This window comes from Suncus etruscus, chromosome 6, assembly GCF_024139225.1.
Source record: "Suncus etruscus isolate mSunEtr1 chromosome 6, mSunEtr1.pri.cur, whole genome shotgun sequence".
NCBI lineage: Eukaryota > Metazoa > Chordata > Mammalia > Eulipotyphla > Soricidae > Suncus > Suncus etruscus.
Genome location: NC_064853.1, coordinates 21,345,696 through 21,369,427, shown reverse-complemented (window position 1 = coordinate 21,369,427; position 23,732 = coordinate 21,345,696). Strand labels below are relative to the sequence as shown.

The window sequence follows — 23,732 nt, the reverse complement described above, 5'->3', positions numbered from 1 at the left end:
AGAAAGAGATGCAGCCACAAGCCAAATCATGTTAGCAGCCTCATGTGACCAGAAGAGAGAAAATTCCCTCTAAAATTTCTTTCTTTATTTTTTTTTTGGTTTTTGGGCCACACCCGTTTGACGCTCAGGGGTTACTCCTGGCTATGTGCTCAGAGATCGCCCCTGGCTTGGGGGGACCATATGGGACGCCGGGGGATCGAACCTCGGTCTGTTCCTTGGCTAGCGCTTGTAAGGCAGACACCTTACCTCTAGCGCCACCTTCCCAGCCCCTCCCTCTAAAATTTCTACAAGGAGCACTTGATGTCTTTCATTTTTTGGCATCATGAATATGAGTCTATTTCAGTAGTTTGGGGTTTTTTTGCATAACCCACCCACTTGTGATGTTGTTTTCATGGTAGAATCAGAAACTAATGAATTTCATGAGATTGTACAGTGAATGAATGATGTTTTCCTTGCACAAGATTGATCCACATTTTATTTTTGATCATCACCTATGAGATCATCCTCAGCACAAAGTTAGGAGTAAGCCCTAAGCATTGCTAGGTAAAGCACAAAAGCAAAAGAAGAAAAAACAGAAAAAAGGCCATAGGAGATTTTTTAGTACCACCAAGAAAAGGAAATTGAAGAGGAAAGAGAAATAGTATCTTCATTAGCAGTGATATGACTTGCTTCAGCATGCATTCTGAATACATATGCTATCTGTGAGGTCTAACTCCTCACTGGTGGCCTTTGCAGACACACTGGAGTAAACACTAGGCCAGGTTCCATCTATGGAGAAGTCTACTTAGCTAATCTAGACATAGACTGTGGCACTGGAACTTTCAAAGAAAATACTCCAGGTGGTTATTATAAAAAGTTTTATTGGAAATGAACACTTTATATAAACCCAAAGGATGAAGTTTTGATGCTTCAAGTACTATGTGAATAGTGACTCCACAAATTGTGTCAGATAGAGTGAAAAATTAGAAACTGAATCAAGACCCAACTTAAAAACCTGCCTCTTGTTCCACTCTATGCCCCATCCATCATGGTCATTCTATGCTCTCATAGGCATCTGTGGGAAGGGGACTGAATATCTGAGTTGAGTTTAAATCAAAGTCATGCCAGGTCCCCCATATGGCTTATTACATCATTTACAATTCCAAGAAAACTTAGTAAGCATTTAATATATGATTTCCAATCCATACATTTTGAAAAAAGAGAGGGGAAACTCTCTGGCTCCTAGAACCTGGGACCAACCAGAGGTTTCATACTTATAGTCAGTGTGACTCAGAAAACCTTATGGTCCTTGTCTCAACAAGGGTCTTGGATATTCCCTCAAACAGAGTCAAGCAGCACTGAGAATAATTTAGAGGAGCAAGAATCACTGGAAGGACTCAGCTTTGAACAGATAATGAGAGGGAAAAGCAGCAATAAACCAACTGAAAGAGACAGACAGACAGACAGACAGACAGACAGAAACTGGCATCACCAGTTGTCTCATATACCTTCCATGGACTTATGGGCTTTCTCCACAAGTGAATCAGATAGCACATAGTGTTCAAAATGGGCTTCAGTTGTGAAAACACTGAGGTCATTTCTTTACTTAACTCAGGAAACTCTGACTCCACCTTTTGAAATCTTGCAAAGCTTCACCATCCCCCTGAGTTGAGAGACAACTGTATCTCTTTATCCTCATATACTCCCTACTTCATTTTAAGCAAGTCAGACCCTGCTGACAGATGAAAACTAGAAAGAGTAGGCTCCTTTCTTAAAAGATACTCTCTTCCTAAGATATTTGTCATAAATCATAAATAAAATGCAGATGATCATTATATAAACAAAATAATAGTAGCCACCCATTAAGTAGATACACCCTGTGCCAAACTCTCAATTGGGATTCTTTCCTCCATCATGTGCAATTCACAGATGCTATTTTTCATGGGTGAGTAAAGGTTACGCAGCAGGCCCAAGCATCTCAATTCTCTTGTATGGCAAAGCCTTGTGGCACACACAAAGGATCAGGGCTAGGCCAATCAGACAAGCTGAGCCTTTGCCAGCTATTCAAAGAGTAAATTTGATGTGGAAGACCTTACAATGGTGTGGGAAATGCTGAAAAGCTGAGGGTGGGCGAAGGAAGTGATCCAGGGATTAGCAAAAGCAGGAAACAGCTACCAGCCTGGGATTGAACCCACAAAATAAGAGGCCACAAACAGACTAAAGAGACTGTGAAAGGCAGCCAGAACTGTGCTGAGGGCTGAGGAGAATAGGGCTGAGCCCTGGAGACAGGAGCAGGTTATGGCAAGAGGGAGACAAGGGAACAAGTTCTGCAAAGTTATCTACAGAAGAGTGGGGAGAACTGAAGGCCCAGCCTCCTATTTCCTGCCAATAGCTATCCAATAGCCTGCCTGGTGCTTGATATCCAAAGAATTTAGGGAAAGACAGTTGGTAGGGGTCAGCTCCTATGATCCCTCTCCATGCTGAGGAAGATAAGAAATTGTGAACCTGGAGGCAACTAAGCATGTCTTGCTTCTCGGCCCTTACATCTCACTAGCAGACTCTGCCCTGTGGGAAGAAGCTATTGCCCAGGCATGAAGTTGTCACTGCTCACTGTGAGAGTGCTTAAAAGCCACACCCCATCCCTTGGAGATGCTCTATCTGGCTTTGTCTCCTCCCAGGGCTCACTCAGGTTAAGGGTCCTGACAAAAGGAATAATTAGAGTACTTATAGACTACAAGCTTGGCACATAACAAATGCAGGGGCTGGGGACAGTAGAGTAGTTATAGCACATGCCTAGTGTGGTCCCAGCCCAGGTTTCATTCCCAGACCACATGGTCCTATGCATTGTTAAAAGCAGGCCTGGAGGAAACCAAGAATGGTTAGGTGAAGCTTTGGAGGCCTCCAGCACTGCACAGTTTCTCAGGTAATCCCTCAAAGATTGCATCCTTGAGCTCTTGCATTGACCAGTAAACCTGTCTGGCCAAGCATCACAGGTGGGACCACAGAACTTTCTAAGCATCACTTGGGAGTACCCCCAAAATAATAAAATAACATAATAGGCACAGGTTTTCTTTAACTTAACAGCAGTCTACCCACATGAATGCTTCTCTTCCCTATTGTCAATGTATTCTTCAGATGCCCCAGCCTCTTTCCCAGAAACTATAATCACCACTTTGATTCCCAGTAGTGTTCTCCTTGGACCTGAAGGCCAAGAAGGGTCAGGGCAGGAAGTGACTGGTTAATGAAGAAGAGAAAGGTTTGAGATGGACAATGGTTGTTGATGTTTCTTTCTCCTCAAGTTGTGCATGTCAGAGGAGAGCAAACAGTCATGCACTGTAATGTAAATACCATCAGAGGATTAAGGGTTTTTTGGAAAAGAAGGATTGACACATGGTCATGATATGATTAAAGTCACTTTGCTAACAGTGCACTTGCAAGGGACAGTCCCACACAGAACCTGGTCTCCCTCTGTAAAGCGCTCAGAGCAAAGGAAAGGAGTATTCACAATGTCCATTAAAGCTGTGCCACATTCCCAAGCCAGCTCCTCACACAGAACCCTTCCCTACACACTGCAAGAGGGCACTCCTGTGCCAAACCTTCGAGGTCTGCCACTAGGGGGGATGTCATCCTGTGTAGTTTACTGATCCTTAAGCCTAGGTTGAGCCCAGGGCTCTACCTGTCCTCTAGACAGAAACATTTCACTATAGAAATGAAGGGTTTGGGCACCAGGCAATGATTACTCCAGCACTAAGGTACTATAATAAGCTGCTGTGGGCTGCACACTTGTGAAGCCCCTGACATGAGAGAAAAGATGGGAACCATCATGTTCAGAGCACTCTCACAAGTGGCAGAGACAAGGTTCAAATCCTGGTCTCTTGCTAGCTGCAGTGCTGAGCTACTCTTAACTACATCTGCTTTTATTTATTCAACAAACATTATGTGGACACCTGCTATTTAAAATCACGGATGGAAGTGTAGTGTGTTCCAGTGGAACGCCACTCTTATCTGTAACACTGGGGTGTGCTGACTGAGAGATTCTCTATATTCATAGAGCTTCTGGGGATCAGACTCCATCCTTGGTCTGATAGTACTGAAGATACGTGGGAGGTCTCCTCCCACCAATATACACACACAACACACACACAAACATACACACACCATATTGGTGCTTACTTGTCCTTTGTATTCAACTACCATTTGGAAGGGACAGAATTTGGGAGGCAGAATACTTATATGCTGGAATCCAGCAGAACTTTCACTCCCATGTCTTTAAGCCAGTAACCCATAATAAACTGAATACTTGGCAAAGCTAAAAGATGCCTCTCAAAGCCATTTCTCAGAAAGGTTAAACCTGGCACTGTCTAGTTGGCTTCAGCAACTCCAGAGATTTGGGCTAAAGTGCTGAGTGAACAGGAGCCAACTCAGCTCATTAAGTGCCCCCAAGTTTCATCTTTCTTGGGCTAATTGGCATCAATGCATGGGATGCAGGATAGCTTTTAAAGGGGGGGGGTTATGGCAGGCTTTTTAAGATTCCTAACCTCAAGGACTTTGGGATCAAAGACCCAGAATATGAATATCCAAGAAAAGTGATCCCCAGAGCCATACTGGGTCTCCAATGTGCTTGTATACTTTGGTGGAGAAGGGCACTTCTGAGAATTTTAATGGAATCATTATGCTTCTGGTCATCACTGGAAATACTCCTACATCCACCACCATGCCATGATTTGTGTTTGCTCAGGGATTCTAAATTTTTTACACTTATACTGAATGATGATCCATAGTGCTGCTCAAATCAGCTAGAGGCAAGGCCTACAGAGATAAAATGGGCTTTCTCTGTTCTTGCTGTTAGGAGGCTTCATCTGAAGGAAATCCAGAGATGGCATACTGGGAAAAGCACCTCATGTAGTGAGAGCTTCTGACAGAGAGGTCAAGTCCAAAATCTAAGTAGCCACGAAAGGACAGAGCTAGCTGCATTTGGCTGAATATAGGACGGTTCCTAGAGGAGGTAGCATCTAAGGTGAATATTTAGGGGACTATGGCCTGTTCAGTTCAGATTTATTACTATGCTTACTAATTATACCCCACATTGTGGGATGTAATATCTCCTTACCTCTTTTTTGTTTGTTTGTTTTTGTTTGGTTTGGTTTTAGTTTTGGGGCCATACCAGGTGATGCTTAGGGGTTACTCTTGGCTATGCACTCAGAAATCACTCCTGGCTTGAGGGACAATATGGGACACTGGGGGGATCTAACCACGATCCATCCTAGGTTAGTGCGAGCAAGGCAAATGCCCTACTGCTTTGCCACCATTCCATCCCCTGATATCTCCTTAACTTTTAATTAGCCAAGGGTGACCATTCTCAGAGCTAGGCTTTAATAGAGATTATTTTTTCCATCTGGAATTTGAAGATGAGACCCCATGACTCAGACTGAGGGAGAGACTTGAAAGAAAAGCCAGTCAAGATATCCCTGAGCACAGTAACCTAGGCAAAACCAATAACAGACAGGTATCTACAAAACCAAAGGAAAATAGCAGCAGAAAGAATAAAGGTACACAAGTCTTTGGTGAGGCTGTCAGGATGCCAGCATTCCAGATTGTTCTTACTCTGGGTCAGTTCTATCTTAAAGCAACACTGTGAAGGATGAAGATGAGACCCTAAGTTAGCCTGCCTTTCCAGATCAAGTAGCAATAATGGTGTATTAAGCTATATACTATAACTTCCCAAAAGTCAGGAAAGTTCAACATCCCACCTCTACCAGTGCCTCTAGCACTGGTGAAGCTGCCTCTTTGGAAAATAGTATAGAGATTTCTCAAAAATTTAAAAATGTAGCTACTGTGATTCTGTAATTCTTTTCTTCTCTTGTGTCTCTATCCCCAAGACACAAAAACACAAAAGATACATGGTCACCTATGTAAGTATAGCCACTTACAATACGTAAAATCTAAAAACAAGCCAAATAATCCACAATAAATGAGCGGATAAAGAAATTATGGTTTATAGACACAATGAAATATTACTCAGATGAGAGAAAATATGAAATGTTGCCTTTTTGATATAACTATGATGGAACTAACAGGGTAATGCTAAGTAAAATAAGATAGAAGGAAAAGGACAAATGCCAGGTAAATTCATACATTTGGGGTATTCAGAGAAACAAAGGGAGCAAATAGTAAAAAATGAATAGTCCAAAGCAAACAAGCCCTTAGACTCTGAGAATGGAACAGAGTTACTAAAAGGGGGTGAGGAAGGATAAGATGGACTAGGAGACATGTAGAAACAGTGGTAGGAGGGCTCTGATACTCTGGTGGTGGTGATGGAGTAACTTTGTACTCCCAAGCCATAAATATCAATACTATTGTAAACAATGGTACCACATCAATAATAAGATTGGATATATAATGCCCAATTGAAAGACAAATGCAAAAGGAATCTGTAGTCTGATACTCAATGATATACATGCAGCCATAAGAATGAATAAAATCATGCAGTTCCCTGCAACATGGCTTAATCTAGAGGGATCATGTTAAACACAATTAGTCAGAAGGGGAAGGACAAATACCAAATGATTCTGCTTAACTACAGCAGATAGAAAGATAAGACAAAGAATGATGCTAAATTCTTGACCCTAAATTTAAAAACTGAGAATAATAAAGTAGGTATTAAAAAAGAAAAGCAACGAGGCAGCTGGAGGTGACAAAATTACAGTTGTCAATTATCTTGGACAATTAGATGATGGAGAGGTGAGGTAACTGTCATCAAAACCAAGCATCAGGGGCCTGACCAATAGCGCAGCAGTAGGGTATTCCATATGGTCCCCCAAAGCCAGGAGCGATTTCTGAGTGCATAGTCAGGAGTTACCCCTGAGCGTCACCAGGTGTGACCCAAAAACAAAAACAAAACAAACAAACAAAAAGCAAACAGAAGCATCAATTCTATTGAGAACATGAACCCAAACTATAATAGCTGAATTGAAATTTTTTTTTCCCAAAAGTATGAATCGGAAGGAGCGCTTGAGATACTGGTGGAGGATCACTGCCACTGGTGGACTTTATATGCCAGAAGTGCAATTATTAATAGGATTGTTAATCACAGTGCCTAAATAATTAATTTTAAAAGAAAAGATATAAAATAAATTTTAAAATGGGGTTTCAAGAATCAGCCATGCTTCATGGGTTTGTAATGCATATATTTATACATAAATATACACTTTACACTGATCTATATACATATAGATGTGCATACATAAGCAAAATGCTGTGCAGGGCATTTACACATATGATTTTATTTGGTCTCAATTATCTCCCCTGAGAGTTGGCTCCTATCTCCCCCATTTCATATACATGGAAATGGAGGCTTGAAAGATTTACAAATTGCTCAACATCACAAGACTTAATCAATACACAGCAGAGCCATGATGGGACCATTTGCAATTCCAAAGACAGTCAACAACCCTAAGTCTGCCCACTGAAGAATATCTGCTTCACTGGTAATGAGGGCTCAGGAAGTTGACTTCCATAAGCCTAGGAACATACCAGTTACTGAACGGATACTGGAAGAGCGTGATCCCTGTCTGGCCAGGAAAGAGGCTGAGTAGGCAGGCTGGTTCTGCATTCCAGCTCAGACCAAGAGTTAGAAGGAAGCATAATCAACTGCAACATGGCTACTCATTCAAGGAGCCCCATCTTATCAAAAGAGGGGTAACAGGTTCAAGAGATTAGAGGACTTGTCTTATAGCAAGTGAGAATATTTAGGTATCCTGATGAGGTAGTTTGGGACTTGAGCAGCTACAAGAACATATCTGGTACATTTGCAACTGCCAAAAAAAGAAACTGAGCACTTTGCCTGATTGCAGCACCCAGGTCATGTTTACAGGTTGTTCCCTGCTGCCAAGGCAGCAGGGGGATCTGCAAGGTCCCTGCCAGGAAACAACAGACTCCTGCAAGAAGCTCAAGGACTCTACAAGAGTCTCCACTGAGCCGATGATGCCCCCTCCTCACATTTCTTCCCTTCCCTTGTCTCTCTTACTCAGGGTCAGACCTTTGATGTTATCTTATGGCTCCCCTACCCTCCTGGGGCACTTTCCATTTTTCTCCGAGGCTCAAAGGACTCACCTCCCCATATTCTCACCTCCTCTGTCAAATCGGCCTTCCACTAACCCTGAACTTGTGGAACTGTTTCTGATATTGGAATCTGAAGTACAGAGAGAGATAAAAGTCCTTCAGTCTTCTATCAGAAATAGAGCCATCTGATAGCAGGGCTCAGGGGCACTGCCCAAGAGACATGAGCCCTCCAGATGCAAATTGGACCCTCTATCTTCCCATCACTAAAGTCAGAGGGTAACACCGGAATTTTTCTGAAATGTACCAACCTTCTGCGCTGGCTTCAAAAGGATTTTAGAGATAATTTCACCCATTGAGATAGATAATCCTTCAGTTTTGAAATGGAAGATCATAATACTTTGGCAATCTACTCTGATCCCAGAGAAAATGGACCGATACGAGAAGATAATTTCAGGGTTTAAAGCCACCCCTGCTAACCCAATCTGCTAAAAATTAAAACTCAGCAAGGCATAGTGAGACGACTTTTCAACCTGTCATTCTCACAAAATAGAGATACTAAGGAAGCTCTGTTTTTTTTTTTTTAACTGATCATAAAAAGAGAGTTAGTGGTGGGTGGACAAAGCTTTCATTCAGGAGCTGATGCTGAGTCCCTCACTCCTCTCTGATTTCTGAGCAGGTCACCTCCCCTTAATATCAGTTTTCTATTTTAGAAATCAAACTGATGTTATTTTCTTAAATAAGCCATTACTACTCAAGAACATTGAATGGCGCCCAATGCATAGTTAAGTAGTAAGGAAATTGTAGCCACAATATTTCATTCAATATTATCAACTCTGTTCTCATCATGGCATATCATGCAGATTACCTGAAAAATAAGTATCTGGGGCCCCAAGCAATAGTACAGTGGTTAGAATATTTGCCTTGCATGCTGCTGAGCCTGGTTCAATACCTGACATTCCCATATGGTTCCCTGAGTCCACCAGGATTGAACCCTGAGTGCAAAATCAGGATTAAGCCCTCTACCACCCAAAATATTATCAGTTATAGTTCAAGCCCTTGGTACATTTTTGTTGTTGCTGCTGTTAATCTGAATCTAGATCACTGAATCTCAACACTATTTTCTTTGCTTTGGGAGGTCACTCTTTGCAGTGCTCAAGGTCTATCTCTGACCTTTGAGGCCAATTCTGGAGGTGCTTGGGTGACCATGGATTGTTGGGGGCTTCCTGAATGCAAAGGAAGTATTCAGTCTGTAGATCTATCTCCCTAGCCCCACTAAATTTTTTTTTCAAATTAGTTAATACAAGTTCCCCTTTTAAGACACAGGGAAGGTAAAAGAAAACTAACATTTAAGTAAGGTACAGGGTAGGCTATTTGTATTCAGTTTGTCTCAAGATATTTATGGCATTTTTTTCTGTTTAATTGCAAGCCGTTCTGATCCTTCTGAAAGATATGTGTGCTGTGCTCTCAAGAAGATAAAAAGAGAGAGAATGAGAGAGAGCATCAAACTCTATACACACGAGCAGTGATGGATGCCAAGGACAGAAAATTTCCAGTAGACCTGGTCTATAAATTGTCATTTAAATTTGCAATTTAAAAACACTGCCTGACTTTTTGATTTAGCTGACTGTATATGAGACACAAATAATGGAATCCTAATAAGCAATGTTTAAATGACATCTCCAGTCTCCCAGACAGGGAGGGCAGCAGTAGAATTCTAAGAAGAGAAAATAAATCTACCAAGAATAGGAAAGATGGCCAGAACTAAATAGTTGCACTAATCACTTGATGACAGATACCAGAAAAATGTATTTGGGAGCTGTTTAAAATTCGAATCCTTAACAGACGACGGATAGGTTATCAGCCAAAACCCCCTAAGTCATTGTGAGGAGACAAAACGGAGCTCGATTTTCACATTTCATCGCATTAAAACAGATGAACCACAAAATCAAGGCACTAGGACAATGTATTAAAGTTGATAAGCTGAGGTTAGAAGGCTTGAACTGCATAAAAGCACTAGAGCTCAGAGGCAGCCATTGGTAAATCTTCATTCCAAGGAGCTAGGAGGGTGGGGACTTTCTCAAGTACACACCCACTAAAAAGAGCACCCCTAAGTCTCAGCTTCTTCACACAACAGGAAACAAGTTAGCATTTTCCTCTAGGCTTTTCCCTATAAAACGCAGCAGATAAACGTTGCACCAGTTTAAGAATGCAAACAGACATGAATCATTAGCTACTGAAAGCTGTCTTCTGTACCCAGCTTAAGCAAGATTTGCCTAATTTGGGAATGGACTGTTGAAAATTGCTAACAATGACAGAAGGGCTTGGAAAGAGATTTTATGAATAAAAGCAAAAGAAAATGAAATCACTTTGCATCTTCTAAATGATGATTGCTAAACGTTTCTGATGACAGGAGTAGAGTTTAAATTCTGAGATTTCAGGAAAAGGTGGTACAGCACCCAAGCTTTGCATGCTTGCATTCACAGACTTATGTAGAGGGAAAAGAAAGAAATAGCTAAGTGTTAACTGTTCTCACTCGAGGCCGAAATATAACTTAGGATCCTCAACGTGGTACTCAGTGCGGCCATTAAAATCGACCCTCATTGGCAAATTACACCAAATCTATTTGCAATCTATAACTCTGAGAGCGGGGTGGGGGGGGGAGAAGCCACAGTGATCATTATTTTAGAACATCAAAGAAAAACTAATGGAATATAAATTACTGATTCTAGGAAAATGTAGGCCAAAGGCCAAAGAATTACCTACCTAATATAAGCTAGTCTATTGTCCAACAAAAGCTTAATGATCATATACTATATGCCTGGCCTTATGCATCACACTGAATGAATAAAATATGTGTTGAATTGGAAGCAATTTTTATTCCAGAGAAGAGAAGGGAGCAAGTTGCTGCCCAGCAAGAGCGAGGATCATCTTTTCAGAAGAGGACAGGGCAGGATTTATTTTTCACACTGAGGGATTTAAATCTAATAGGCAGACTATGTCTATAATAATAGGAGCCATTTCACAAAACACCCATTGAACTTGGGAAAAAAAAAAGCCTGAACTCTAAGAATCTTTATTTATGACTTGCAACCTCGAGGAAGTCCTTGGACAATCTGTCCTTGCTGCTTTGGGAATCGCAATTTAACTTCACGTAACAACAACTGTTTCTTACTGTCTGTCTTTCATATTTGATCTTAATGTTCCCTTATCCTGGAATCTGTTCAGATTCTTCTCATGGTCAGTCTGCTGTTTGGTTTCAGTAGCTTCTCCAAAAAGAGTAATGAAGGAAAGGGGGAGACAGAGAAGAAGGAAAGAAACTTTGCTCCTCATTACTGAAAATCCACATTTCAGTTGTCAGTTATCAACTTGTCTAGTATTTCTCGAACATATACTATACAGGAGAGGTCATATGAAACCTCTTCTCATCTGCATTCCGTTGCTTCTATTTAGACTGTTTTGAACGTCATCCAGGAGGTTAGTGACTCAAAGCCACGATGGTCTACAAAGCACTTAGACTTTGAAATCAGACTGTTCGAGTTCAAATCCTCTCTCTGCCAGTTTCTAGCCTTGGGCAGGCTACTGAATCCCTGTGTCTTTAGGTTTCCACATATGCATGTGAAATGTGAAAATCAAATGAGATGAAATATTTAGAATTCCTGGCGCGCTGCTCTGCTCTCTATGGAAACGGTTTCATTTCCTACAAACTTATATCCCAAACCTTCTGCTAGAAAAATCCATGCCTGCCTGCCTGCCCCACAGTCACCGGGTACCAGCTGAGAGGGCAGGGACAGATCTTGCTGAGGCTCTTGGAAGACAGAGCAAAAGGGACAGTAGCAACTCGCACATTTCCCAACCTGCTCTCAGGCGTCAAGCTACCTTTTCTAGGTTCAACCAGATTCTGGCTTGTGTGACCATCCATCACGGCTTTGGGGAGATGGCCAATGTCTTTAGCACTGGCTTCCACATTGCTGTTAATAAGGGATATGGGGGGATGATCATTTTCCCAATGATAGGGGTCCTGATCCTTTTTAGGATCACATAATAAGAACATTTTTCATTGTGGGAGATAATTCCCCTACCCATGCACATTTGTCAAAGGCAGTTTTCAACAGTCCCGTACATCATCCTGAAATACATGATAAGATTCAGGTCTTGCTATTCATCATCAGCTGCGTGTCTTCTATGGCCAACTCCTGCGTGGCTTTCTTGCCTTCCGTTTAACAGCTGAATGCAAGTTCTGCTCATAGCAATATTGCCAGCCAGGGCAGGCTGAACAACACAAGGGACGGCAGGCAGTTCCCCCACTCTGTGGGGAGTGAAGCTCTGATAACAACGGCCTATAATTCTTTATAAAAAGTAAATGACATATTCTTCTCCCTTGCTACTATGGGATCTAGATCCTAGTGAAGGCGGGGTCTCGCTGAGGTTTGATTCAATTCCTGTGCTAGCAAACAACTTGGTAGAGGGAGAAAAATCACTTGGGCCTGAGTTTGAGATACTTGCTTCTCAGCATTTCCCAAAGTGGGTGGCATTCTGCTCCAGTGGGGTTCTGTAAAGAGGGGAAGTAACAACAAGTAGAAGGGGCATTTTGTGTTTTCTTGTTTTTAGAAAGTGTATTTCTAAAGGGAATTCTAAGTGATTTCTGCTTGAGGGCTATATCTAGTGGTGCTTAACAGTCTATTCCTGGCTCTGTTTCGGGGACAGGGTTTCTTTCCTAGTAGTGTTGGGGAACCATACACTTCTAGGGAAAGTTTTGAGGTCTCCTGAATACAAAGCAAATATTCAGTACACTGAATTTCCTCTGGCCAGGGCTTTTTTTTTTCCCCGAAATTGGGTAGTAGGCCAAACAAGTTTGGGAACCTCTTATTTATAGGATGTGTGACCTTGAACACATTATTACCTTATTTCAAGATGCTTTATCGTCTGCAATATAGTGGTAATACCAAGCAAATAAACCTCTTGTGAGAGTTTTAGGTCATTCTCCATCTACATTTCATAGTTATGAAATTGATGCCTTTTCCCCACCAAGGAAGAAACAGGCTGACTATAGCTGGGCTACCTTCATCACCAGCATCCTTCTTATTTTTTATGATTTGTGGATAAACTCCAGAAAAGGAAATAGAATGGTCATAGGTTGGGAAGGCATTTGAAAAATTAAAGTGCTTCTCCCCATTTAAGGTCCAGAAACATATTTTAAATGATGTCAAAATGCTGCAAGTTTACCTGATCTTTGCTTTTCAGAACTGAAAACAGAATCAACATCCTTAGGAAAAGAGCAATATTTCCTCTATCATGGATATTCCATATGTACAGAGGGCTTTCCTACACAACAAAGTCAAGGAATGCTTCTGCTCTTCTAATCCTATTTCTCCCCCCACCCATATTCTGCCATTCTGCTTTTCCAGAGGCCATGATGAACTCAGAGTGTGATTTTTGATATCTGTAGGAAAATGTCTTATAGTATAATAAGATTTATTAAGAGAAAACACCAGTCAGAAGAAGTAGGTTAGTACAGTATTATTCAAGAGAAAGAGCATAGTAGGGCCAGAGGGCTCTAAGTACTAATGGGTCTGTTCACTAATAAATTATGGGCCCCAAGCAACATGTTTCCTTCCTTTTCAGCACCTCAGTTGTCTCCCTGGTAAAATGGAAATGTTGGTGCAAAGGTCATTTTCTGGCTTAGAGGAGACAGACAGAAAGAGAAGGCTTATTAGTTTCTTCATCTATCACATGGCTTTTTCTGTCTATACAATCTAGGGGAACTTCCTCCATGGACTTTGCCCACACACCAAGTTTAGCAACTTGCGCATCCTCACCATCTGGAGAACTGTGCTGCAATAGCTGCGGCAATCCGACCTCACCTGGGAACATTGTCTGCTCAGCAAACCCAAAGGGATAATAAAACCCCACGCTCTGGGTCATTTACTGATTAACTGCAGAGATGACGACTCTCCAGCTCTAGAAGAGAATGTCCCCTTACCTGTCTCATCGAACTCAGAGAGATAATGGGAAGGGCTTTGTTCTTCCAAACATCAAAATTCAGGCCCAGCCACTGCCAGAGGCAGCACACTGAGCTTAATGAAGCAATGGGATGAACTAATATGGCAAATCTTATAGCTTCACTTCCAATATGGCCCACATCACGCTAAATTACGGTGCCAGACGTGATTGGACACACATCAGGGAAGGAGAAGCAGTTCGCTGAATGGTCAGAATTCTCAATGCCACATAAGAATCTCAGGAGCCAGCTCTTTAGAAAGAATATTTGTGTTTGCGAATTTTCTTCTTTCCTCCCATGTGCATATCATTCTTCCCTATACTTTATGCTAATCAATCCAATAAACATTTATTGAGTATCTATCATGTTCTGAATGCTGTGCTAGGAATTTACCACTAATGATAGAGATAGAGGAATATGCAAAAACTAACAGGGAATTGTGGCCAGAGTAACAATTTATATAAATATATAGGACTTTCGGGGTCCAGTCTAGAAGACTTTGTTATTAGTTCATTCATTATGCATTTACTCATTTAACTTCCATGGCTGCCTACAGCAGCTATCAGTGCTTGGTCAGTGGAGAACATTTTAACAATATGACAGACCTGTTTCCACCCCCACCCAACTCCCAGGTTATTGGGTGGTAAATGAGAACAAAAAGACCATTAAAGCCTTCTGTTACGATGATGACAATGAGAGAGTTTGAGGATGCACAGAACAGTTTTTTTTAGAAGTGGGGCATATACACTGCACCATGTTTGTGGCTTTTACTCTAATTCTGTCCTCAAAGATTACTTATGATGGTGCTCAGAGGACCATATTAGGTGCTGAGACCATATTTGATGTGGAGGTTGGAGATTGAAACACAGGTTGGTTCTTTGTAAGGCATGTTCCTTACTCACTGTACTGTCTCTTCAGCATATATATGTATATATATGTATATAAATATGTATATACAAAAGAGTTTTGGGGGGTCCATTGGTGGCAATAGGTCACCCAAACATTTGTAAAGGAAACAAGCTCCCAATTGAAGCTACAGGGAAAGTGAAAGTAGCACTGAAAAGAACAAAGAAAAACGTATTTCTGGTAGAAAAAAAAACAGTATATGGAAAACAACATGGCCAGGATGAGGTTCTGTGGTTCAGTTGAGCCCTGGAGCACAGGAGCATCATAGAGAATTGTACAGAAATGTACCTAAAATAAAGAAGTGATAGTAACAAAGAAAAAGGGAGAGAGAAAAAGAGAAAGAAGAAAAATGTCTGGCATATAGGCAGGTAGGAGAAAAGACAGAGGGTCAGGTGGGAGAAAAATTGAGGATATTGGTTGCCAGAATGTGCACTGGTGATGGGATGGGTGTTGGACATTGTATGAATAAAACTCAATAATCAACAACATTGTATGTGTGCATCTCATGGTAATTAAATTTAAAAATATTTTTTTACAAAAGAGAGAGAAGTAATCAAGGCAGATTGATCTCTTGGAAGACAGAGCAAAAGTGTAGACTGATGCAGGAGGTATGCAAGCTGCTGAGCTGAAAAGTGTGAGATGTAATCTCTTCTTCTCATTGGTGACCAGGTTCAAAAATGACTTGCAGATGAATCATTCTAAAAAACTCGAGATAATTTAGAAGGTATGAGAATGACCCAGACAGAGGCCAGATGAACATAACCTAAACTTATTCAGGGGGAGGGGGAGTTGTGGGGAGAGAAAAGAATGGGTATGTCTTTGGCAGATATTTAGGAAGTTGATCCTCAGTGATGAATTCATAAAGGGCATTCGTAAAGTCAAAATGTCAGGGATGATGGTCTAGTGAAGCACATAACCAGAAGTTTACCAAGTGGGAGAAGGTGAGGAAGAAGGTCCATGAAAGGGCTTTGTATAAATGGAAGCAGAGTTGTGCTCTGGGAAGCTCAGTATTGCTCAAAATATAAGGAAGGCAGAGGTATGAAAAGGAGACAAGGAGAAGACTTCAGAAGTCTTGTTTGATCTGCGATTGCTATGAATGCTGCTAGGATACAGTATAAATTCAGGCAGCAAGGAGCTGTGAAGTAGATCTATAAGAAAACCTGACTTCCCATAGTAACCTCAAACTAATGAAACCCTGAACTAATCCACCAGTGAGACACTAGATCCCATCACTAGGGACTGACTCAGTGAGTGAGATGTCCTAAATACATCCATGCCATGTGCTCAGAGAAGAGACACAACCCTAACCCTCAGCAGATGAGTAGCTTTGTTGTACAGAACTGGCATTCCTGGCCCCGAATACTATTTCCCCTTCCTGGCCCTTCAGCCTAAGTACTATATAGATAATATCCCAGAAATTTATGTCCTTCTGTAATTAAATACTTAATTTTGAATTTCTAGTGCCCACAAATCAGTCAGGAGAAGGATATTAGCTCCCAATGATTCTGAGCCCACCTGTGACACAGTTGAATATAGAAACCACACATTTGTAGTATGTGACTAATCTGTCTTCACAGACACTTCTCTCAAAAAATACTGTTCTCTTGTGTTTCTGTCACATAGGCCAATCCTTTAGCTACCAGCCTCAGAACAAGCCTGTAGTGTTCACTCCAGGATGAAGATGCAGGCTTTCTCAATGTACAAGACCCAGTACTTTCCAGATCCTGCAGACAAGCTATGTGATTGGGCAATGTCTCTCCATTTCTCTACACATGACTTTCTTGAGTAAAATTTAGGCTCATAAAGGCAACTGACCTGCAGGGGTTAGCATACAGAAATTAAGAAATAACCTGTAAAAATACCTGTGTACAATGTGGCTATTTTCTATTGTATTTCCTGTTTACTTTTCCAATATTCTTGGAACCAATATCTTTTTCAACATGAATGCCACCACATTGGCTATGATTTGGGGGCAGCATTCCCCTTGGACTCATCCCTTTTTCTCATATTGTCTCTGAGCCTGACTGAACCCTGGAGGACTACTTCAGGTCTGCTGACCTGAAGTCACAGAAGTGAGGGTCTTCCCCTGGGGTTCTAGACTTGGCTCTGTCATGAAACAAGTGAGTGACTAAAGGCAAGTCAATTGTGTGTGTTGTTTTGCTTTAATATTTTTTAATTGAACCACTATGTGATACAGTTACAAAGTGATTCCTGATTGAGTTTCAGTCATCCAATGTCCACTATAAATCCCTTTACCAGTGTACATTTCCCACCACCAATGTGTCCAGTTTCCCTTCCACCCAGTCCCTTGCTTTCCTCCCCGCCTACATCAATGACAGACTGTTTCTCTTTATTTCTCTCTCTCTTTCTCAGTCTTCCTTTATTTTTTTTCCTTTCAGACACTGTGATTTACAATCATGAATTTTACTTTATCTCCTTTGGGTGCCCAGTTCTAGTCCAGAGTGATTTTTTTTATAGTATCATTGTTAGAGTGGTACTTTCTCTATCCTAACTGCACTTCCCTGATAATTGTGGTGAGCTTCCTACCATGGATTCATCCTCTTGGCCCTAGTCTCTTTTATCTTCTGTTATTATTACCATACCATTTTTTTTTATAAATCACAAATGAGTGTAATCATCCTAGGTCTATCTCTCACCCTTGGACTCATTTCACTCAGCTTATCCATCCATGTATAAAGGACAAATTATTTTCTACTGGATCCCTTATCAGTGAGAAAGAAGTTTAGACCCCAGATTAATTCTACCAAATTATCTTGTGTCCTACCATAGACTCAATGCTTGGGGCAAAATCTAACTGGCAGACAAGAAGGTAGTGTTTCTTGTTGTAACTCATGATAACTTTGCATATAGTTCTAAAGAAATTAGCAAAGTAAGCAACTTTATTCCTAGAAAATTGGGAAAAAGGTTGAATTTAGAAAAAAAGAAGAGGTCAAAGGAGCTAACAAGGACCTAGCCACGGCCATACTGCAAATCTTAAGATGGCCCTTTAACCCTGGGTCTCCCTCATTCTTCTGATGAAAAGGTAAAGTATTAGATCTCTCTTTGTCTTTCTCACTCTTCCTCCATAATACCTGCCTCTCCTTCTCTCTAATCCCCATCTTCTTCTTCCACTCTCTTCCCCTTGACTATAAGTTTCAATAAACTCAATAGCTCCTCTCTGTATCCAAACAAATACAAAAATAAGTTAATGCCCAATAGCACTGACACTGTGGACGCTGCCCCCAGAATGCCTGTAAATGCTCCACTGGGATCCCTTTATTCCCCCACAACCTTTACACGGTGTCCTAACTGGGGGGAGAATGGAAGCAGGAATTATACCAACTTCTTTTCTCTTTTGAAGGTAAGTAACAAACCTGAAATATATGCATTCGCTTCCTCCCGTCTTCCATCAAATCCCCCCCTCCTAAAACAGGCACTGTTTGACAAGCTGTATGTGTAGAGCAATGCAATCCAATGAAAATGAAATGAAGAAAACAACTATATTTCTCACGACTTTCATCCCTTATTTGAATTGTGAATACTCTCGTTACATCTCATGCATGGCCTGTCTAGAAACTCATTCTCTGATGAAATATGCCCTGAGTGACTGGTATTTGAAGCTATCTGACTTGCAATGAGATATCGCCTCACACCTGTGAGAATGGTCTACATCAAAAAAGCCCAAAACTACAAGTGCTGTAGGGGGTGTGTGTGGAGGAAAAAGAAACCTCACTGCCTGGTGGTGGGAATATAAATTGGGCCTAGCCTCTATGGTAGACAGTATGAAAAATTTTCAAAATATTAGAAGTAGATCTACCATATGACCCACCCAGGATCTCCATTTTTTTGGTATACAATTGAACAACAACCAAAGCAAACCCACAGAAATACTGATTTTAAAAAACACATGTGTTCTGTTCCCAGCAATTTTTATTTACAAAAGTCAAGATAAGGAACAACACAAGTGCTCCAAGACAAATTAGTGGATAAAGAAGATATAGTTTATGTACACAATGGAAAATCACTCATCCATAAGAGAAGATAAGATTTGGGGCTGGAGAGTTAAAAGGGCTGGACCACATGCTTGACATACATGCAGCCCAGGCTCTGTCCCAACACCCAAAGGCCTCCCTAGCTTTGTCATATACAACCCTAGTAGCTCCCAGCAAAGGTGACTTCCCTCTCAAAATAAAATAGACAAATAAAATTAATGAATTACTGCTTTTGCTTAAAACACAGATGAGGTCATGCTAAGTAGAATAGGTGAGGAGAAAAAAAGATGAATATAAGATGACCTTGATAATATGTAGGACACAGAAAATCAAAGCAAGCAAAAAGAAAAATTTACACCACAGAAAACCCACAGACACTGAAAGCAGAACTAGGATTACCAAATGGGTAGGGACAGAGAGTAAAATGGTGATGGAAAAGTATTAATACTATAGTGTGGGGTGTTCTATGGTAATGTTTTTGAAAAGGTATAAAACTATACCCCCTAAAGCATCTCTTATATACCAGTATTTACTCAATTTTATTTTTAGAAAAAAAAAATACTGCTCTGCTCTCAACAGACTGGGTTAAAGAACTGGAGAAAGAGGTTTGTGAGAAATTCTAAAAAGCCTCTCAATCTTCTATGCAACACTCTAGGTATCCTTTTTTTTTAGGAAATTAAGTGTCTGCCCTGGGAACTAGCTAAATCTTGCCAAATGGAGAAAAAGCTCTTTCGGTGTATATTATCATTAATAAGAAATGTAGTTATGATATAATAGCAAATAACAAAGAAGGTATCAAATTACATGAATGGTATGATCTTAAGCACTTATCTTAGAAAGTCAGACCAGAAGAAAGTGACTTAAAATGTTTAAGAGTAGTTATTTTGGACTCATGGGATTATACATGATTACTTTGTTTCTTCTCATTTTTTGAAGTAATAAGCAAGTATAATTTTAATAAATTCAAATAAGAGTTGGAAATATAGGACAGCTGGTTGGGCACTAGCCTTATACATTGTAAAAACAGGTTTGATTTCTGGCACCTATATGGTCTCCTGAGCTCCACCCACGAGTGGTCCCTAAGAGCAGAGCCAGAAATAAAACCTCAACATTTCCATGCACAGTTCAAAAACCCAGACATACAAAAGTCAGATGAAGTTTTCAAAGTAAAGGTTTTTCAAATAATAGAGACCTAAATTTTATCCAGCACTTTCTTATTAACAAAATGATTATGCAAAGTTGAAAGCTTTGATAAATATGCACAAACAGTGTTTAAGACAGAAAGTTTTAACTAGTCTCACTGATTAATATAGAACTAGAATATAAAGTAAAACGTCAAGAAATTAAATTTGGGGGCCAGGCGGTGGCGCTAAAGGTAAGGTGTCTGCCTTGCCAGCACTAGCCAAGGACGGACCACGGTTCGATCCCCCGGTGTCCCATATGGTCCCCCAAGCCAGGAGCGACTTCTGAGCACATAGCCAGGAGTAACCCCTGAGCATTACCAGGTGTGGCCCAAAAAAAACCAAAAAAAAAAAAAAAAAAAAAGAAATTAAATTTACTGGCCAAAGGTAATTTTGCATATTGAATAAAAGTAGAATGTTAATTTTTTTAAATAAAGGTTAGAAAGCATATCAGTGAAATATACCACCAAATAAATTAAGAGGGAAATATATCTAATTATTTAACTAAACAGAAAAAATAATAGAATTTGACATGCAAATTTACTATTTTAAAGTGCTTCCAAAAATGATAAATGAAAGAATTAATATACACTTTTTAGTAAAATTTTAAATACCATAATTTTAGGTTACTTAGCAGTATCTGCATTAAGAACTCATTAAGAATATCTGTAGATAATGATACCCTCGGACAATGCAACAAGATAAGTAAAAAATTGAGTACTTCAGTATTGAAGAGGAAGACAGGACTTGCTCAAAAAGTCTATTCTATAACAATCAAGAAAGAGTTGGAAAAGGACTAACAAAGCAGTTTAACAATACTTATATTCAAGACATACCCACTTCCTTTTAAATTTCTACCCATTTGTATCAGCTGCCAACCTTTGTCCAATGGCATATATACCACTCCATAGTTAAAACTGAAGAAAAAGAAATAAATCAATCTTGTTACTAGAAATTTCTCTTTCCATTTTAATGTATGTATGTGCCTTCATGGTGCCTTGGTCCAAAACAAGTATCTAAACAATGACTGTTTATCTCTGTGGCATCATTATCAACCACTGTGAAATCCCATTCTGAGACCAATCAGCTATATAGTTCCCCCAAGGCTCTAGAGTAGAATAAGGGAAAACCATGTAGTGATGATAGGGAAGAGAAAGACAAGTGGGGGGGGGAGGGGAATAGGAGGAAAAAATAGAAAAAAAAGAAGAGAGTGGAGGGAAATGAAGAAAGATGAAAGGAAGAAAGAGAACGATATCATATAAGGATAAAAAGAAAAAGGATGGGGAAGAAAAAATAAGCCTAGCTAAGCATCAGTAAAATCTGAATATATTAATATTTACAGTGGGCCCTCAAAAACTTCAAAATTAGATTGCTTGACAGAAGAGGAAATTGAGGCTCTGAGAGATCAGGAACAATTAAGATAGAAAATGGTATTTCTAAAGTTGGAACCTGGGATCTGTCTGCCAAGACACTGATTCTGGCCTCTACCTACCAGGCATTCCTTGCCTATGCACTGTGATTATTTTAGAACTAAATATGAAGATAAGGGGGCTTTCAAAGGTGACCTTCATGATCTTATTCCAAATACTTAGCTAAGCAATGTTCAGAAAACCCGAATCCACTCTTTAGTATGCTTATGATTTTACATGTTAAAATTAAGAATGAAAAGATATTCACTAAGATACAATTTTTAATGCATTAAACATTCAAGAGCACCAGTTTGGTGGAAAGGTTAAATTTGAAGCAAAAATATAACTTGTCAGTTCCCACTGAAAATGCATTTTCATTCTAGCTTATTCCAAACTTGCAATCTCTCCCCTTCCTCAAGTTGCAGAATTTCCAAGACTCATTCCCACAACTCACTTACCTTCCTTCACATGCTTAAGCCACATGCATAAAAAAACAAGTTGACATTATGTTTTATAAACAAAAATATGCTGTTTCTAAAATACTTTTGTTTCTGATGAACCTTGAGAAGAAAATGTACAATGTTTCCTTGGGTTGGGGCTGATGCAGAGTTTTGTATGCATTTTGTATGTGTCCTTTGATTCTTCTAGAGTATTAAAAACCACCAAGAAATATGACAGAGAAGACAACAGGAAGTCTCCAAAAATCGCTACCTATGTACATGCACATGTATGCACATATATATACACACAGAGAGAAGGAAGTAACTTATACCTATTTATAAGAGATTAAATTTACTGAAAGGCATGATCATAAAAGCCATAGAATCAAATTCCCTAGAAAATGCAAAATTATTGTATTATCACACTAAGTTCAATCTTCACCACCAGACATTTTCTGCTTTCTTTTATGCCAATAATTTTCTAATTCAGGGGGATTACAAAGTAAATAAGAGATCTAATTCTGGGGGACTTTATTAACCAAATTTAAACAACCTAAGACATTTTTAATAAATTCAGATACTAACAAAGTGCTACCAAACCCAAGCAAAAACAACCAAATCCCAATTGCGGGAATAAGAAAAGGCTGTTTTGGGAAAATTCACTCCACTTATCACTGAAGAATAAAGAAGTGAGAGTAAAAAAAAATAATGGGTGGACAACAGAATGATTTCAGGGTATATTCATCACAGTCCAGTGGTTCCTTTAGTCTGTTTTCTAAACCAAATGCATCAGCATCTTCCGGGGAATGGATTTATGTGCAAAGTCTAAAGAGAACTAAGAACTAGGGGAAAAGATAAGCAATCCATGATTTCACAAGCCTTCCAGGTGATTGTGGTGCTGAGTCAGATTTGGGGGTGGAGGATCTCTCAAAGGTAAATGACAAAGGACAGAATAACCATACTACATGGTGGGATTGGGGATGGGGAAAGACAGAGTTGGAGAGGGGGTTTTATTTATTATGAAACATTTTTGGTTTTCACTAATGATTAGCAGCAAGTACAATAATAATACCACAATAGAAAAACACTGAGATAATGCTGTTGACTATTAAAATACATGCACAAACATAAAAAGAGTTCTCTTGATTATTCCAGAGATATAGATTGCACATGAAACTCCTATATACAAGGAACAAATAGTCGTCCTACCTTTCTTTCTGGAGTCTTTCTTGGTGCTGGTTTTCACAGCTACTTGAAGTTCTGTCTCAGTTGACATCCTACTAAATCCTTAGTCCACTTCACACAGATCCTGGGCCTCGGCCAGGCTCATGGAGGACTCCTCTCCACGAGAACAGTGCCTCCCTTCAGGAACGACACCCCAAGCTGCACATTTCATTCACTCCTTTTGAGCACTGCAAATAGAGAGAATAAAGCTTTTAGAACCATCCAGCTTTTGAAGTTAAAGAGAAAAAAATAAATCCACTAGCCATTATTTGCAAAGGAAAAAATAATCTGGTCTCTACCTATAAACAACCAATATAATCTAATCTCAATCTTTTTTTCTTCTCACCTTGTTTCCTTTTTATGTACCCCTGTCCTACTAGTCAGTCCCCTAGTTTTGTCAGACTTGTACTGTGACACCTCTACCCCTACTAAAGCACAATGTGATTTTCATCTAAGGCCCCCTTGTACTATCCTGAGGGCCCACATGACTCCAATTGTGAAATTATAATCTAATCAATTCATTGATAGGATCTTAGAGCCAT

General features: G+C 40.0%; 1 protein-coding gene across 1 annotated transcript in view; it reads right to left on the bottom strand.

The window, feature by feature from the left end:
* The window catches only part of DAB1 (DAB adaptor protein 1), a 406,846-nt gene that overhangs the window by 256,012 nt on the left and 127,102 nt on the right, over positions 1-23,732 (bottom strand). Inside the window, exon 2 of the mRNA XM_049774584.1 lies at positions 23,176-23,378. Coding sequence (XP_049630541.1) covers positions 23,176-23,242 — 67 coding nt within the window. The 5' untranslated portion in view covers positions 23,243-23,378. The remainder of the gene's footprint in view (positions 1-23,175; positions 23,379-23,732) is intronic.